A 19,372-nucleotide genomic window follows, 5' to 3' on the forward strand; every position below is an offset into this window, starting at 1 on the left:
CACCCGCTCCCCACCTCCACCCCCCTCCATCACCCGCTCCCCACCTCCACCCCCCTCCATCACCCGCTCCCCACCTCCACCCCCTCCATCACCCGCTCCCCACCTCCACCCCCTCCATCACCCGCTCCCCACCTCCACCCCCCTCCATCACCCGCTCCCCAACTCCAACCCCTCCATCACCCGCTCCCCACCTCCACCCCCACCCCCTCCATCACCCGCTCCCCACCTCCACCCGCCTCCATCACCCGCTCCCCACCTCCACCCCCACCATCACCCGCTCCCCACCTCCACCCCCTCCATCACCCACTCCCCACCTCCATCACCCACTCCCCACCTCCATCACCTCCCCCCCACGTCCAACCACCTCCCCACCTCCATCACCCACTCCCCACCTCCATCACCCACTCCCCACCTCCATCACCTCCCCCCCCACGTCCAACCACCTCCTCACCTCCAACCCCCTCCTCACCTCCATCACCCACTCCACACCTCCATCACCCACTCCACACCTCCACCCACCTCCCCACCTCCAGCTTCCACTCCCCACCTCCAGCTTCCACTCCCCACCTCCATCACCCACTCCCCACCTCCATCACCCACTCCCCACCTCCATCACCCACTCCCCACCTCCATCACCCACTCCCCACCTCCAACCCCCTCCTCAACTCCAACCCCATCCCCACACCCATCACCCACTCCACACCTCCATCACCCACTCCCCACCTCCATCACCCACTCCCCACCTCCATCACCCACTCCCCACCTCCATCACCCACTCCCCACCTCCATCACCCACTCCCCACATACATCACCCACTCCCCACATCCACCCCTTTCACCACCTCCATCACCCACTCCCCAACTCCACCCCCCTCTCCACCTCCACCCCCTCCCTACCTCCACCCCCATCACCCACTCCCCATCTCCGCCCCCCCCCGACCTCCACCCCCACATCCATCACCCACACACCCCACTTCCATCCCCCACCGCCATCACCCACTCCGCACCTCCATCACCCACGCCCCACCCCCTCCCACAACCATCACCCACTCCACATCTCCATCACCCACTCCACACCTCCCCACCTCCACCACCCACTCCCCACCTCTACCCCCTCCCCACCGCCATCACCCACTCCCCACCTCCACCCTCCTCCCCACCTCCACCCCTCTCCCCACCTCCACCCTCCTCCCCACCTCCACCCTCCTCCCCACCTCCACCCTCCTCCCCACCTCCACCCTCCTCCCCACCTCCATCACCCACTCCCCACTTCCATCACCCACTCCCCACTTCCATCACCAACTCCCCACCTCCACCCCCCTCCCCAACTCCATCACCCACTCCCCACCTCCATCACCCACTCCCCACCTCCATCACCTCCCCCCCACGTCCAACCACCTCCCCACCTCCATCACCCACTCCCCACCTCCATCACCCACTCCCCACCTCCATCACCTCCCCCCCACGTCCAACCACCTCCTCACCTCCAACCCCCTCCTCACCTCCATCACCCACTCCACACCTCCATCACCCACTCCACACCTCCACCCACCTCCCCACCTCCACCCACCTCCCCACCTCCAGCTTCCACTCCCCACCTCCATCACCCACTCCCCACCTCCATCACCCACTCCCCACCTCCATCACCCACTCCCCACCTCCATCACCCACTCCCCACCTCCATCACCCACTCCCCACCTCCAACCCCCTCCTCAACTCCAACCCCATCCCCACACCCATCACCCACTCCACACCTCCATCACCCACTCCCCACCTCCATCACCCACTCCCCACCTCCATCACCCACTCCCCACCTCCATCACCCACTCCCCACCTCCATCACCCACTCCCCACATACATCACCCACTCCCCACATCCACCCCTTTCACCACCTCCATCACCCACTCCCCAACTCCACCCCCCTCTCCACCTCCACCCCCTCCCTACCTCCACCCCCATCACCCACTCCCCATCTCCGCCCCCCCCGACCTCCACCCCCACATCCATCACCCACACACCCCACTTCCATCCCCCACCTCCATCACCCACTCCGCACCTCCATCACCCACGCCCCACCCCCTCCCACAACCATCACCCACTCCACATCTCCATCACCCACTCCACACCTCCCCACCTCCACCACCCACTCCCCACCTCTACCCCCTCCCCACCTCCATCACCCACTCCCCACCTCCACCCCCCTCCCCACCTCCACCCCCCTCCCCACCTCCATTACCCACTCACCACCTCCACCCCCTCCCCACCTCCATTACCCACTCACCACTTCCTCCCCACCTCCATCACCCCCCATCTCCACCCCCTCCCCACCTCCATCACTCACTCCCCACCTCCATCACCCACTCCCCACCTCCATCACCCACTCCCCACCTCCACCCCCCTCCCCACCTCCATCACCCACTCCCCACCTCCATCACCCACTCCCCACCTCCACCCCCCTCCCCACCTCCATCACTCACTCCCCATCTCCATCACTCACTCCCCACCTCCATCACCCACTCCCCACCTCCATCACCCACTCCCCACCTCCATCACCCACGCACCACCTCCACCCCCCTCCATCACCCGCTCCCCTCCTCCATCACCCACTCCCCACCTCCAACCCCTCCATCACCCGCTCCCCCCCTCCATCACCCGCTCCCCACCTCCACCCCCCTCCATCACCCGCTCCTCACCTCCACCCCCTCCATCACCCGCTCCCCACCTCCACCCCCCTCCATCACCCGCTCCCCAACTCCAACCCCTCCATCACCCGCTCCCCACCTCCACCCCCACCCCCTCCATCACCCGCTCCCCACCTCCACCCGCCTCCATCACCCGCTCCCCACCTCCACCCCCACCATCACCCGCTCCCCACCTCCACCCCCACCATCACCCGCTCCCCACCTCCACCCCCACCATCACCCGCTCACCACCTCCACCCCCACCATCACCCGCTCCCCACCTCCACCCCCCTCCATCACCCGCTCCCCACCTCCACTCCCCTCCATCACCCGCTCCCCACCTCCACCCCCTCCATCACCCGCTCCCCACCTCCACCCCCTCCATCACCCGCTCCCCACCTCCACCCCCCTCCATCACCCGCTCCCCACCTCCACCCCCCTCCATCACCCGCTCCCCACCTCCACCCCCCTCCATCACCCGCTCCCCACCTCCACCCCCTCCATCACCCGCTCCCCACCTCCACCCCCTCCATCACCCGCTCCCCACCTCCACCCCCCTCCATCACCCGCTCCCCAACTCCAACGCCTCCATCACCCGCTCCCCACCTCCACCCCCACCCCCTCCATCACCCGCTCCCCACCTCCACCCGCCTCCATCACCCGCTCCCCACCTCCACCCCCACCATCACCCGCTCCCCACCTCCACCCCCACCATAACCCGCTCCCCACCTCCACCCCCCTCCATCACCCGCTCCCCACCTCCACCCCCCTCCATCACCCGCTCCCCACCACCCCCCTCCATCACCCGCTCCCCACCTCCACCCCCCTCCATCACCCGCTCCCCACCTCCACCCCCCTCCATCACCCGCTCCCCACCTCCACCCCCTCCATCACCCGCTCCCCACCTCCACCCCCTCCATCACCCGTTCCCCACCTCCACCCCCCTCCATCACCCGTTCCCCACCTCCACCCCCCTCCATCACCCGCTCCCCACCTCCACCCCCTCCATCACCCGCTCCCCACCTCCACCCCCCTCCATCACCCGCTCCCCACCTCCACCCCCCTCCATCACCCGCTCCCCACCTCCACCCCCCTCCATCACCCGCTCCCCACCTCCACCCCCCTCCATCACCCGCTCCCCACCTCCACCCCCCTCCATCACCCGCTCCCCACCTCCACCCCCTCCATCACCCGCTCCCCACCTCCACCCCCTCCATCACCCGCTCCCCACCTCCACCCCCCTCCATCACCCGCTCCCCAACTCCAACCCCTCCATCACGCGCTCCCCACCTCCACCCCCACCTCCACCCCCACCCCCTCCATCACCCGCTCCCCACCTCCACCCGCCTCCATCACCCGCTCCCCACCTCCACCCCCACCATCACCCGCTCCCCACCTCCACCCCCACCATCACCCGCTCCCCACCTCCACCACCTCCATCACCCGCTCCCCACCTCCACCCCCCTCCATCACCCGCTCCCCACCACCCCCCTCCATCACCCGCTCCCCACCTCCACCCCCCTCCATCACCCGCTCCCCACCTCCACCCCCCTCCATCACCCGCTCCCCACCTCCACCCCCCTCCATCACCCGCTCCCCACCTCCACCCCCTCCATCACCCGCTCCCCACCTCCACCACCTCCATCACCCGCTCCCCACCTCCACCCCCCTCCATCACCCGCTCCCCACCACCCCCCTCCATCACCCGCTCCCCACCTCCACCCCCCTCCATCACCCGCTCCCCACCTCCACCCACCTCCATCACCCACTCCGCACCTCCATCACCCACGCCCCACCCCCTCCCACAACCATCACCCACTCCACATCTCCATCACCCACTCCACACCTCCCCACCTCCACCACCCACTCCCCACCGCCATCACCCACTCCCCACCTCCACCCTCCTCCCCACCTCCACCCCTCTCCCCACCTCCACCCTCCTCCCCACCTCCACCCTCCTCCCCACCTCCACCCTCCTCCCCACCTCCACCCTCCTCCCCACCTCCATCACCCACTCCCCACTTCCATCACCCACTCCCCACTTCCATCACCCACTCCCCACCTCCATCACCAACTCCCCACCTCCACCCCCCTCCCCACCTCCATCACCCACTCCCCACCTCCATCACCCACTCCCCACCTCCATCACCTCCCCCCCACGTCCAACCACCTCCCCACCTCCATCACCCACTCCCCACCTCCATCACCCACTCCCCACCTCCATCACCTCCCCCCGTCCAACCACCTCCTCACCTCCAACCCCCTCCTCACCTCCATCACCCACTCCACACCTCCATCACCCACTCCACACCTCCACCCACCTCCCCACCTCCACCCACCTCCCCACCTCCATCACCCACACCCCACCGCCATCACCCACAGCCCACCTCCATCACCCACACCCCACCTCCGTCACCCACTCCCCACCTGCATCACCCACACCCCACCTCCACCCCCTCCCCACCTCCATCACTCACTCCCCACCTCCATCACCCACTCCCCACCTCCATCACCCACTCCCCACCTCCACCCCCCTCCCCACCTCCATCACCCACTCCCCACCTCCATCACCCACTCCCCACCTCCACCCCCCTCCCCACCTCCATCACTCACTCCCCACCTCCATCACTCACTCCCCACCTCCATCACCCACTCCCCACCTCCATCACCCACTCCCCACCTCCACCCCCCTCCCCACCTCCATTACCCACTCACCACCTCCACCCCCTCCCCACCTCCATTACCCACTCACCACTTCCTCCCCACCTCCATCACCCCCCATCTCCACCCCCTCCCCACCTCCATCACCCACTCCCCACCTCCATCACCCACTCCCCACCTCCACCCCCCTCCCCACCTCCATCACCCACTCCCCACCTCCATCACCCACTCCCCACCTCCACCCCCCTCCCCACCTCCATCAGTCACTCCCCACCTCCATCACTCACTCCCCACCTCCATCACCCACTCCCCACCTCCATCACCCACTCCCCACCTCCATCACCCACTCCCCACCTCCATCACCCACTCCCCACCTCCATCACCCACTCCCCACCTCCATTACACCCCCTCCACCCCACTCCCCACCTCCATCACCCACTCCCCACCTCCACCCCCCTCCCCACCTCCATTACCCACTCACCACCTCCACCCCCTCCCCACCTCCATTACCCACTCACCACTTCCTCCCCACCTCCATCACCCCCCATCTCCACCCCCTCCCCACCTCCATCACTCACTCCCCACCTCCATCACCCACTCCCCACCTCCATCACCCACTCCCCACCTCCACCCCCCTCCCCACCTCCATCACCCACTCCCCACCTCCATCACCCACTCCCCACCTCCACCCCCCTCCCCACCTCCATCACCCACTCCCCACCTCCACCCCCCTCCCCACCTCCACCCCCCTCCCCACCTCCATCACTCACTCCCCACCTCCATCACTCACTCCCCACCTCCATCACCCACTCCCCACCTCCATCACCCACGCACCACCTCCATCACCCACGCACCACCTCCACCCCCCTCCATCACCCGCTCCCCTCCTCCATCACCCACTCCCCACCTCCAACCCCTCCATCACCCGCTCCCCCCCTCCATCACCCGCTCCCCACCTCCACCCCCCTCCATCACCCGCTCCTCACCTCCACCCCCTCCATCACCCGCTCCCCACCTCCACCCCCCTCCATCACCCGCTCCCCAACTCCAACCCCTCCATCACCCGCTCCCCACCTCCACCCCCACCCCCTCCATCACCCGCTCCCCACCTCCACCCGCCTCCATCACCCGCTCCCCACCTCCACCCCCACCATCACCCGCTCCCCACCTCCACCCCCACCATCACCCGCTCCCCACCTCCACCCCCACCATCACCCGCTCACCACCTCCACCCCCCACCATCACCCGCTCCCCACCTCCACCCCCCTCCATCACCCGCTCCCCACCTCCACTCCCCTCCATCACCCGCTCCCCACCTCCACCCCCTCCATCACCCGCTCCCCACCTCCACCCCCTCCATCACCCGCTCCCCACCTCCACCCCCCTCCATCACCCGCTCCCCACCTCCACCCCCCTCCATCACCCGCTCCCCACCTCCACCCCCCTCCATCACCCGCTCCCCACCTCCACCCCCTCCATCACCCGCTCCCCACCTCCACCCCCTCCATCACCCGCTCCCCACCTCCACCCCCCTCCATCACCCGCTCCCCAACTCCAACCCCTCCATCACCCGCTCCCCACCTCCACCCCCACCCCCTCCATCACCCGCTCCCCACCTCCACCCGCCTCCATCACCCGCTCCCCACCTCCACCCCCACCATCACCCGCTCCCCACCTCCGCCCCCACCATCACCCGCTCCCCACCTCCACCCCCCTCCATCACCCGCTCCCCACCTCCACCCCCCTCCATCACCCGCTCCCCACCACCCCCCTCCATCACCCGCTCCCCACCTCCACCCCCCTCCATCACCCGCTCCCCACCTCCACCCCCCTCCATCACCCGCTCCCCACCTCCACCCCCTCCATCACCCGCTCCCCACCTCCACCCCCTCCATCACCCGTTCCCCACCTCCACCCCCCTCCATCACCCGTTCCCCACCTCCACCCCCCTCCATCACCCGCTCCCCACCTCCACCCCCTCCATCACCCGCTCCCCACCTCCACCCCCCTCCATCACCCGCTCCCCACTTCCACCCACCTCCATCATTCCCTCCCCTCCTCCATCACCCCCTCCCCTTCTGCATCACCCCCTCCCCTTCCCCTTCTCCATCACCCCCTCCCCTTCTCCATCACCCCCTCCCCTTCTCCATCACCCCCTTCCCCTTCTCCATCACCCCCTTCCCCTTCTCCATCACCCCCTTCCCCTTCTCCATCACCCCCTTCCCCTTCTCCATCACCCACTCTCCATCCACCCCCCTGCCCCATTCCCCACCTCCATCCGTCTCCCCATTCCCCACTCCCCACCTCCATCCCCTTCCCCTCTCTTTATTCTCCACCCAATCACCCTCCTTCAGGCAGATGGTGAAATTAACCCCCCCCAGCTTTACCCTTGGTCCCTGCCTGGTTCCTCGTGCGCGTGCCCAACCTGCGCGCGCCTGCGAGCCCCTCCCCTCCCCTCGAACCCCTCCCAGCTCCCCCGCGCCCCCTCCCCCTCGCGCCTGTTGCCAGTTGGACCGCGCCGGGCTCAGCAGCAGCGCGAGCGGCTCCTCGGCAGCACGAACATGGATGACCTCGGTAAGTGAGGCTGGCGGGGACGGAGCGGGAATGCTCTCCTCCTCCTCTCTCCGCAGCCCCGGCTGTCGGCAGCGGGCCAGGCCGGAGAGTTAGCCCGGGCTGGCAGTGTTGGCCAGGCCGGCCCCCGGCCCCGGCGGCATGGGGAGAGGAGGAGGCCGGTGTGCGGCTGCGGTGGTCTGCGAGTCAGGGAGAGAGAGGGCGATCTTCCCCACTCCCCACCGGGCCGAGCCCGAGCCGGAGCCGGAGGAAGTTTGTGGGGACGATTGGAAACTTTCCTGTTTGCTCGGGATCTATGGAGCTAAAACGATTTGTTTTGTCCCGAGAGACCGGACTCCAGGCAAGAAACTTTCTCAATCACAGCCACCGCCAGGTCACGGTGAATGTGGTTCTGGTTAACTCCCCATAATGGTCTCTGAGGGTTAGGAGTTGGGGGTGAACTGCAGATGGACAGCAGGATCTATAGGGTTGAGGCACCGGCTTGTACAGGATATGGGCAAAGGGATCTACAGGGTATGACCACTGGCCATGTACAGGATATAGGCAGGTGTATCTAAAGTAGAGGCTGGTGGGGGTGTATAGGATCTGGGCAGAGGGAATCTGTGAGCTCTGGATGCTCACTGATGACATGGGGAACCTGTGGGGTATGAGCACTTGTGTGTATGTGGTATGGGCAGGGGGAATCTATGGAGTATAGGCAGAGATAATATGCAAGGTATAAGCAGGTGTATCTACCAGGCATGAACAGTTGGGATAGAGTTTGGGAATAGCTATCGACAGTTTGTGGGAATTCGAGAATAGGAATCATGAATCATAAATAGGCAAGGATGGGGTTCTTTGGGGTGCTGGAGATAAGGAATATGGATATTTACAGTGTGGTGAAAGGCTAAGGTGTTAAATATCTGTGAGGGCAAGAGAACAATAAAAGGATGTGCAATCAAGAGTGAGGCATGGAAAATAAAGTGCCAGAGATCTGGTAGGACATGAGGAAAATATTATCTCATTAGCCTTTCACATGGGGCATTGTGACTAATTTTAAAATTGATTGTCTACTGGTTTTCTTTTAGGGAATAATGTGTTGTTACTCATGACATTACAGGGACTGATTAATGATTTGTTTTTTTGTCCACTGATAGAGACTAGTGATTTAATTTTACAATTTTAATTTTAGTGATAAAAATCACAAGACATAGAGATTGGAATAATTATTTACTGGTAATAATTGTTCACTTGGGCTGCAGGAAATGATAACTGATTTTTAATTGAGTTGTGAGGTGTAGTAACTTGGTATCTGTGGAGAATACCATTTTAATTTAATATTTGTTCAAAGTGAATGCAAACTATGCACAAGTATTTCCAGCTTTTGAGAATACATGCCCTTGCAATTTAACCAGTATCCATGCCCACTGGTGTTGTTTTTCATAATCTTTTTTAAGATAAAAAAAGGGCGTTGACAGATTCCTTAATGTGCTTAATTCTGCATTCAGCAAGGCAGTGTTTGTTTAGGATTTTACTGTTACCTGGGTCAGGGTTACTGTGTATTTGTTTTGATATTTCTGCCTAATCTGCTACGGTGACTATTCCATGTCTCTGGGCCTCAAATACATTGTGATCAAATGTGAATAATTTCCTGCATGAAAAGAGCGAGAGAGACAATTTAAAGATAAGAGAATTTTAGTTTAGAATCCAGGCTAGGAAGGATAAACTAAAATGTAGAATATTCTATCCATACTAGACTTAAATTCCGACAACATAAAAAGACCGAAAAGTGAGCAATCTTGAGTGCGCGACATCTTTTTTTTAAATAGTAAGCCATGTATAATTTGCTAACTCTTACGTTCTTTGTGCAAGTAGAAGAATACTACACAGTTGAAACTTGTTAATAATTGTAGCAGTCAACACTTTCTGGAAGGTAAAGACCAGCTGTTGAGTGAAAATTGTCTGAATGTTCTGAGCTCGCTACTGCACATTCAGGATACTGTCCTGAACGATCCCAAGAATCATTTATTAGAATTCACTTTATATTGGAAAGAGAAGTTGATCTAGCCTTTGTTAGAATTTACAACCTTTTCAGAGAAAAAAACTGTTTTTCCATTACCTTGTCCAACCCCTGAAGGATTAAGTTAACAGAAGCATGGCAAATGCTTCTGAATTGTAGGTATGGATTAGTGTGTTTTCTCTGCCTACTACTTGATAACTTCTACAGTTACCTTCATGATGGCTATGCTGTTGGATACGAGATTTTCTGTTCTTGGTTCCCACATCTGACCCAATTTTATTTGGTAGTTGTTATAGCACAGGTCTTGCGGCAGTTTTTGTCCCAAGTTATAAACGCTGTCATATTGGGAACATCTTAATTTCATTAAGAGTATTAAACATAGTCACCAATTGTATCTGTGTAATAGTAACATGACTTGAGGCTTTTTAGAAAGACTATAATGACTAATTGGATTGCCCTTCAAAGGACTGGCACAGGCATAATGGACAATAACTCCTGTGATATGTGTTTCTGTAATATTTCCTACGTTACAACAGTGACTACACTTCCTAAAATTCTCCTGTGATTTGAGAATTCGATTGATGTGAAAGGTGCTACATTAAAGCAAATATTCCTATATGAGAGGGACACACAATTCATTCTTGTTTTACTTGTATATTTGAAGGAATGAAAGCTGCAGCTGTAAGATGAGGGGGATGGGCTGACAATCGTAGGATAGTGACGAATTTGGGATGCATTACATTAGTGGAATGCAGTAATCAAACAGTACAACATAAAAACTTACAAACTGCCCTGTTTGTTTCTTCATATCCCATTCTTTGCCTGTTTCTCACCTTTTAATTTTGTTCTTTATTATTTCTGAGGATGTGGAAAATGCTGAAACCTTGAATCATAAGCATATCCCTAACCTTTACCATCCCAAACTCTGACCTGCTCCTGGACCTAAGGCAAAACTCTCACTTTTAAAATACCCTCATCCATGATTTTAACTAAAATCAGCTCCACTCTTTTTCAACTGAAATACCCCAATCCGCAATGCCCAATTCTTAATGTTAAGTTTAACATACATCACTCATGGCTTATATTGAGCAGAGAACCTAAATGTAGGGAGTCCCATTTTAACAGTGACTAAAATCAAACCGTTTACCCTAACATTACCTGGGAATAAAGACAAAAAGAAGGAAAATAATAACGATAAGTAAAATTTGACAGTAATTTCAAGCATGAGGCAAACAGAAGTGACAATGTTAGTGAAACAAAATGGATAAAAAATGAGAATGCCAATACTTAAACTGGGAGATTTTAGCTCAGATTGGAGAAGTTGTGGTTGTACTGTTTGGAGCAAACAGGTTGATTTGGTTGGGCATACAAGATTATGACAGGTTTGGATTAGGCAGACATTAGGTACGAAGACTAGGGGACACAAATTTAAAATTTTTAGCAAGAACTGCAAGGGGGGGACAAGAGGAAGAACTTTTTATGCAGTGATTGATTATGATTTGGAGATCGCTGCCCACGAAAGTGGTTGAAGCTGGGACACTTAACAGTTTCAGAAGGGGATTTGATAGGCTGTTGAAGGAAATAATCTTGAAGAGCTGGAAGATTGAGCAGGAATAGAACAGACTGGAGTGCTGCACAGAGCTGGGGTACAAAGCAGATGAGCTGATTGGCATTCTCTTTGTCGAAAGACTTGGGAAGAAGAGAGGGGGGAGATCGCATTTTGCCTTTACCCGAGTCTGTACTGTGGCCATGTTTGATATTCTAAAAATGTTGGCTTTGATAAATTTCTGCTTTTTAGTAGCTAAATGGCTTTCTCAGTCACTTCAAAATTTGTAAAGCTTTAACATCATGTTAGTCAATTGACAAATGCAATGGCTGAAGAAAAGAAGAGGGAATAGATCAATTTAGGAGGAGTAGAAGTTAATGACGTAATGGATAAGATAAATAGGGAAAGGATAGAGGGCAGTACAGTGAGGCCAGTGATCATGTGAATTTTGAACTGTTAGTATTGAACTGTGGAATTGATCATTCAGTGCAGTGTTACACATGAGCTGAGTGAGCTATTATTACGCAGTAGAATGTGTGGGAAGAGTTGCTGAAAATATTTATAAAACATTCTACCAGTCTATTTTTGTGACTTCAGTACAAGGAATAGAAATCAAAATGTCGTGGTCTGAAGATTGATTTCTGGGTGCTACAGATAGCATTCTGCATATAGTAGAGGCATTTGCAGTGATAGCTATAGACCCCTTTCCACTCAAAAAGATTAATCCTTCACCAGTTCACTAAACAACTATTCTCCACTTACTTCTCTACTTAGTGATAGTGGGAGTATACATGATTCCTGACCATGATTTTTACATTGGAACCCACTAAAAATGAGCAGTGCTTAGTAAAACTCTGTGCTCAAATCATTCACTACGTGCTCAAGAGAAAAGTTTGCATGAATATATTTAGGGGATTCCCAATTAAAAACAAGCGTAGATTTGCTGAGAATTAGAAGGAAAGTTCAGTTGAAAATGATTTTAAAGAAGAATGGCCTGAAATCCAGAGCAAACTTGAGTGATGCTTCCACTCTCTTTGGAGACTAATAATCAGCATATTTTAAATCTTTTTACACACATTTACACTCTCTCCCAGGGCAGTGGGAGAGAGTGAGGACTGCAGATGCTGGAGATCAGAGTTAAAAAAGTGTGGTGCTGGACAAGCACAGCCAGTCAGGCAGCATCCAAGGAGCAGGAGAGTTGATGTTTCGAGCATAAGCTCTTCATCAGGAATGTGGGGGAGGCCTGAGGGGGTGGGGCTAGAGGGAATGTAGCTGAGAATGTGATAGGTAGGGGATGGTGCTGATAGGATTTAGCGGAGAGTGGAGCAGATAGGTGGGAAAGAAGATGGACAGGTAGGATAAGGGAAGTGGTATGAAATGGTCACTTCTACTAACCCAGCCTCCAGTGTCAAGACAGTAAACCCATTTAAACATCAGTAGAAGAGGTGATCCCAAGAATGGCATGTCTTTAGCTAATTCTGGATAAAATATATTGAAAGATTTTATCCCTACTCATTGGTCTTCAGTATCAGCATAAGTTGAAAAGTGTACAGAAGACGGAACTCTCATTTATATAGCCCTCCCATGAAGTTGGCAATGTTGTTGTATATCCTATTAAAGGCAAAACACAGTGATGCTGGAAATTTGAAACAAACTGAGAATGCTGGAGAAACTCAGCATCTGTGTGGGGAGAGAAACCAAGTTAACTTGGAGTCCAGTATGCCTCTCTCTTGGTCACTGCTGCCAGGGAATACAACAAATAAGTTTAGGACTAAATCATTCAGTAGGATTATGGGCTTCACTTCCAAGCCCAAACTAATCTTGGGCTTCAATTCCGTTTACCTGGATTATGCTTTCACATGTGAGAGGTTTACAGCAAATTAAGCACTTTTGAAAAGCAATCACCGGTGTAGTGCTGAAACATGTTGCAATAAAATTGCATATAGCAAGCTCCAAACAAACAGTATTTAAATAAATGGCAAGATCAGAGATTAATATTAGAGAGCACATAAGTTAAAATCAGCATTTCATGTGATGCCTACCAGAAAGAAGACACCTGGGTTTGGTTTAATGTTTCACTTAAAAGATAGCATCTCTGACAACATTCCTTTTGAACTGTACTGACTAGATTATATGCTCAAGTTGACAGAGTGAGGGTTAAACCTTCTGATTCCAAGGTTCGAGTGTTGCCACTTAGTCAGTGAAGGGATTGTTGATTGCCATCTGTAGATTGCAGTGTGCAGGAAGATTTGGTTTGCAGGAAGCTAGTAAATTTTTTACTTTTAGCTGCTTGTTCCATTGAATGTGCTTTTGTATTTTGGTGCCTATCAATTCACTTCACTGAAAAGCTCAAGATGTAGCTTTGAGCCTCAGTGGTGCACATAAGCATAGATAAGGAAGGGCTGGCTGAAGTACGAAAACCACTGGTCTGTGAAAAAGTCATGTGCTTTAGTGCTTTACACATTGCTGTTGAACATCAGATCTAGCACACTATTCTAACAGCTGTTCTATTTCGTCTGTGCTAGTGCATCAGAGTGAAGCTTTATTAATAAAGATTGGCAGCCATTAGCACTGTCGATCAGCCTACTGAGCTTGTGACTCTTAACATTGCAGGACTCAGTCAGTACAGATGTCCATAATGTTTTTGGTCATTTCACATAGAGAGCAAAGTAATGGAGAGATTAATCCAGTTAATTATCATAATGTGTTTGACACATTCTTTGTGAACTGCTTCATGCCCCATTTTAGGATGTTACTATTTCAGGGGTGCCTTGTTTTGATATCTGTAAAAGAATTTAAACTTAAATGTTTATTCAGCAACCTTTCTAAATCATTAAATCAATGCTGTAGAGGTTCAAATACATTAACAATTATGTCAGTGGAATTAGGAAACTGTTGGTGCGCTGTGAGGGATTTTGACAGTAAAAATTTGCCAGTATTTTCTCTGCCCTGCATATGTTAGTGTGTTTGTCAAGCATTTTGACCCTGTGGTTGCAGCTTTCTGTAATCCTATTTTAACCATTTGAGTATTAGGTTTATTACTGCTCTGTGACTATAACATGCTATTCAGCATGTTTCCAGCAATTAATATTTGAAATAAACAATGTGCTGGAAATGTTGATAGGCCTGGCAGTATTTGTAGAGAGAGAAAGTTAACATTTCAGCTTAATGTCCTTGTTGGATACTTAAGCATTGATTCAAGGTGTGTAGTAGACTACAGAGAATTTCCTGATTGTCCATTTACACTTGAAGTATTTTTAAGATTATAAGATTTTCAGAAGCGAGGGATTTTTTTTAATGCTTTTCAATTAGCCTTCACCAGGACAAACATGAGAGTGACAAAATTTAAAGATGCACAACAATTGATAGTACAGGAAGAAAGAGTGCTGGTTGGTTTACACATTGACTCTGATTATCAAAGGCATTGCCGTGGTGAAAATACAGGAAACAAAAAGCTCCTACCGCTGTAGGTAATTCTAAAAAAGGTGCACGTCATACACTCTATCCCCCACTCACATTTTGAAATGGAGCAGTCTAGTGTGCTTCTTTTCCTTGACAGGAAGTGGTGGAGGCTGGTACAATTGCAACATTTAAAAGACATTTGGATGGGTATATGAATGGGAATGGTTTGGAGGAATATGGGCCGGATGCTGGCAGATGGGACTAGATTGGGTTGGGATATCTGGTTGGCATGGACAGGTTGGACCGAAGGATCTGTTTCCATGCTGTACTTCTCTATGACTCTGACATGCAAGTTGAGAAATCCACTGATGTCTACTACCGCAAGGTATCTTTTTGGTTGTATATGAGTTACAATTTGCATGCTATTGGATTAGTCTTCTTAACAGTCTCTTGCAAATAGGTTGCAAGCTGGATGCAGAAATAGAGTGCTAGAAGTAATGTTGCAAGACAGAGACTGTTGTTTTCAAATCACTTTTCAGCTTTGTATTGTGCAAATTCACAAATGGGCCAAAAATCACTGCGTTTGCACTTGAAAAGTGCCTAATTTGTGTCTCAATGCTGGAAAGATATTTCAAAAATTGAACAACTGCTGTGCAGTGGCGAGCAGAGTGGTGTTCTCCATAAACAAGATTCAACCACAAGCCCAAAACAATGTTGTATAATTGATCAGTGTTATATATGAATTTCAGTGCCAGTATGATACCAGCTACATTTCCCATCTATTGGATGATCAAATCACCGAGCACATTCCTTTGGTTTTTTTAATAGGCAGAATAGTACTCAACCAGCCTACACATGCAAAACCCAATAAACATCTTCTGTTAGATGCGATTCTGAGATTGAACAACACAATCCTGACTGCACAAACAGTTATGCCAACAACCAATTTAAGATAATCATTCAAGCTTGTAACATTGTTCATTTACACTTGCTAAAAGCAACATACGTTCATATACAAGGGCCTGTTGTCTGAAATCAAAAGACATGAGTTGAAGCTTTGTGCCTTTTTGAATCATGAAATTTGGAGAGCCAGAAAGTTAGTTTTCTCATATAAATTGTTGTGGCCATTTGAAGTTTGGCATTCTTTCACTTGCCCTCATAGTACAAGACAGAAGTTCTTCCTTGTCAGTAATTATCAAGTTGTGTACAGATTTCTTATACATTGTAGTCCTCAATAAAGCTGCAGGTCTGGCTCTTAACCTTTCTAGCATCTGTTTCACACTTCATATTTTTTCAGTCTTTATAGTACTTTATAGCTTTGTTCTGTTGACAAAGGCAACAAAGTGCTTATTTGATCTCACGTTCATCATTCTGTTTAGTTAGTATAAATATTTCCTTTTCTTTGTCAAATAGTAGAATTTTCATTTCCCTTTTGTATGTTATTGGTGGTGATTTTATCTTGTGTTTACTTGACACTCTGAAATGGTTATAGATATTCTGATTTGGTTTCAGCAAAGGAAATTGGTTATGGTGTTAGAGTCTTTGTAAATGTGCGGAAATGTGTCCATGTTATTCGTAGAATTCCTACAGTGGCGAAAGAGACCATTTGGCCCACTGAGTTTGCGCCAGTTCTCTGAAGAGCATTCCACCCAGTCCCAATTGCCACCCTATCCCCGTAACCCTGCATTTATGATGGCTAACCCACCGAGCCTGCATTTTTTCGGACTGTAGGTGGGAACTGGAGCACCCAGAGGAAACAAAAGCTGACATGGGGAGAGAATGTGCAAACTCCACAGACAGTAACCCAAGTCTGGAATGGAACCCTGGGTCCCTGGTGCTGTGAGGCAGCAGTGCTAACCACTGAACCACCATGCCGCCCCACTAATCCACCTCGCCTGTGCATCCCTGGACACTGCGGGACAATTTAGCATGACCAATCCATCTGACATGCACATTTTTCTATTGTTGGAGGAAACCACAGCATACAGTGGGAAATCTTGGATTCTTTGCAGTGAACAGGTCGGTGCAACATTGAGGGCCGAAGGGCCTGTTTTGCGCTGTATTGTTCTATGTTCTAAATGTTAGGAGTAATTCTCTTGCAACTGATGGTCACTCTGGCCTTTTGACCATGCCCAAATTTCCTGTTGCCAAAGCACCTGAGAACATCTTTCGCAGCTTTCACACTTCCAAAGGTAGTAAAGCCCTTAATATTTCCTCACTTCCATATGTTTATTATCAAATACAGGTATCACATTTTTTCCTCCTGAGCTATAATATCCTCATTTTTGTCGAGACAGGTGCAAAGTAGTCATAATAGAGTCATAGATATGTACAGCATACAAACAGACCCTTCGGTCCAACCTGTCCATGCTGACCAGATATCCCAACCCAATCTAGTCCTACCTGCCAGCACCCGGCCCATATCCCTCCAAACCCTTCCTATTCATATACCCATCCAAATGCCTCTTAAATGTTGCAATTGTACCAGCCTCCACTACATCCTCTGGCAGCTCATTCCATACACGTAACACCCTCTGCATGAAAACGTTGCCCCTTAGGTCTCTCTTATATCTTTTCCCTCTCATCCTAAACCTATGCCCTCTAGTTCTGGACTCCCCGACCCCAGGGAAAAGACTTTGCCTATTTATCCTGTCCATGCCCCTCATAATTTAGTAAACCTCTATAATGTCACCCCTCAGCCTCCGACACGCCAGGGAAAACAGCCCCAGCCTGTTCAGCCTCTCCCTGTAGCTCAAATCCTCCAACCCTGGCACCATCCTTGTAAATTTTTTCTGAACTTAAAAATGTGTTGCTGGAAAAGCGCAGCAAGTCGGGCAGCATCAGAGGAACAGGAGAATCGACGTTTCGGGCATAAGCCCTTCTTCAGGAATGAGGAGGGTGTGCCAAGCAGGCTAAGATAAAAGGTAGGGAGGAGGGACTTGGGGGGGGGGGGGGAGGGGCGTTGGGAATACGATAGGTGGAAGGAGGTTAAGGTGAGGGTGGGAGTGGAGAGGTCAGGAAGAAGATTGCAGGTCAAGAAGGCGGTGCTGAGTCTGAGGGTTGGGACTGAGAAAAGGTGGGGGGAGGGGAAATGAGAAAGCTGGAGAAATCTGCATTCATCCCTTGTGGTTGGAGGGTTCCTAGGCGGAAGATGAGGCGCTCTTCCTCCAGCCGTCGTGTTGCCATGGTCTGGCAATGGAGGAACCCTTTCAAGTTTCACAACATGTTTCCGATAGGAAGGAGACCAGAATTGCACGCAATATTCCAACAGTGGCCTAACCAATGTCCTATACAGCTGCAACATGACATCCCAACTCCTGTACTCAATACTCTGACCAATAAAGGAAAGCATACCAAACGCCGCCTTCACTATCCTATCTACCTGCGATATCACTTTCAAGGAGCTATGAACCTGCACACCCTAGGACCTTACCATTAAGTGTATGTGTCCTGCTAAGATTTGCTTTCCCAAAATGCAGCGCCTTGCATTTATCTGAATTAAACTCCATCTGCCACTTCTCAGCCCATTGGCCCATCTGGTCAAGATCCTGTTGTAATCTGAGGTAACCCTCTTCGCTGTCCACTACACCTCCAATTTTGGTGCCATCTGCAAACTTAGTAACTGTACCTCTTATGCTCGCATCCAAATCATTTATGTAAATGATAAAAAGTAGAGGACCTAGCACCAATCCTTGTGGCACTCCACTGGTCACAGGCCTCCAGTCTGAAAAACAGCCCTCCACCATCACCCTCTGTCTTCTACCTTTGAGCCAGTTCTGTATCCAAATGGCTAGTTCTCCCTGTATTCCATGAGACCTAACCTTGCTTATCAGTCTCCCATGGGGAACCTTGTCGAATGCCTTACTGAAGTCCATATAGATCACGTCTAAGAATTATGTCAGTGACTTCTGTCTCCATAACAAATGACTTTTCCTGATCTCTAATTGGTCCTTTTCTGTCCTTAGTTAACACAATTATTTTTGTGAATTGTGCCCTCTCTTAAACTGGTATTCCTGAACACTTCAACTTTAAGTGAAAAGACTTTAAAAAATGCATTAAATTTGAGAGCTGTCCAGTGTTGTTCCATTGACTGCAGTCTGCTGTGAGGTTCCTGCTGTTCTGCCCTGGGGTAGGAGGTAGGGTTATTGAACTCAGTTGTAGTAGGGGAGGACAGGGGAGCTGGTGTTTGGCCCTATGTGATGAGGGACAGTTCCATTATGCCCTGGAGCAGTGAAGGGTGCCGTGATTCTATTGGTATTGTTGTTTGTCCATGGACCAGTGGCAATGATCCAGCGGATCTTGTGGAACCTTGTGGATGGACGCTGGTGAAGACTTCATGCATTTTTGCAGCACGAGGAAAGATTGCAAGTCAGAAAGTTGGGTATGACCTCCAGTCGAAGAGGAGAGTTTGCGTCAATTTGGCCAAATAAGGTACTGCAGTGAACAATGTTAAAATGAAGCTTGTGACACTCGGTTAGGTATCTTGTCCTAATAGTTTAACAAAGTTAAAATG

The 19,372-nt window shown here is 52.5% G+C and overlaps 1 protein-coding gene across 5 annotated transcripts in view; it reads left to right on the forward strand.

The window, feature by feature from the left end:
• Nucleotides 1-7,791: 7,791 nt before the first annotated feature.
• Nucleotides 7,792-19,372, forward strand: part of LOC122562805 (paxillin-like) — a 166,092-nt gene continuing 154,511 nt past the window's right edge. For 2 of the 5 annotated variants that reach the window (XM_088000169.1, XM_088000170.1), the window contains exon 1: nt 7,995-8,252. In XM_088000169.1, the coding sequence (XP_087856295.1) occupies nt 8,054-8,252 (199 nt within the window). In that variant the 5' untranslated portion in view covers nt 7,995-8,053. Of the gene's footprint in view, nt 7,916-7,979; nt 8,253-19,372 lie in introns of those variants that run through there. The other 3 variants (XM_088000171.1, XM_088000172.1, XM_088000173.1) reach the window with 3 other exon arrangements.

This window comes from Chiloscyllium plagiosum, unplaced genomic scaffold, assembly GCF_037043375.1.
Source record: "Chiloscyllium plagiosum isolate Xiang-an unplaced genomic scaffold, Cpla_swu_hap1 HiC_scaffold_24, whole genome shotgun sequence".
Taxonomy (NCBI): domain Eukaryota; kingdom Metazoa; phylum Chordata; class Chondrichthyes; order Orectolobiformes; family Hemiscylliidae; genus Chiloscyllium; species Chiloscyllium plagiosum.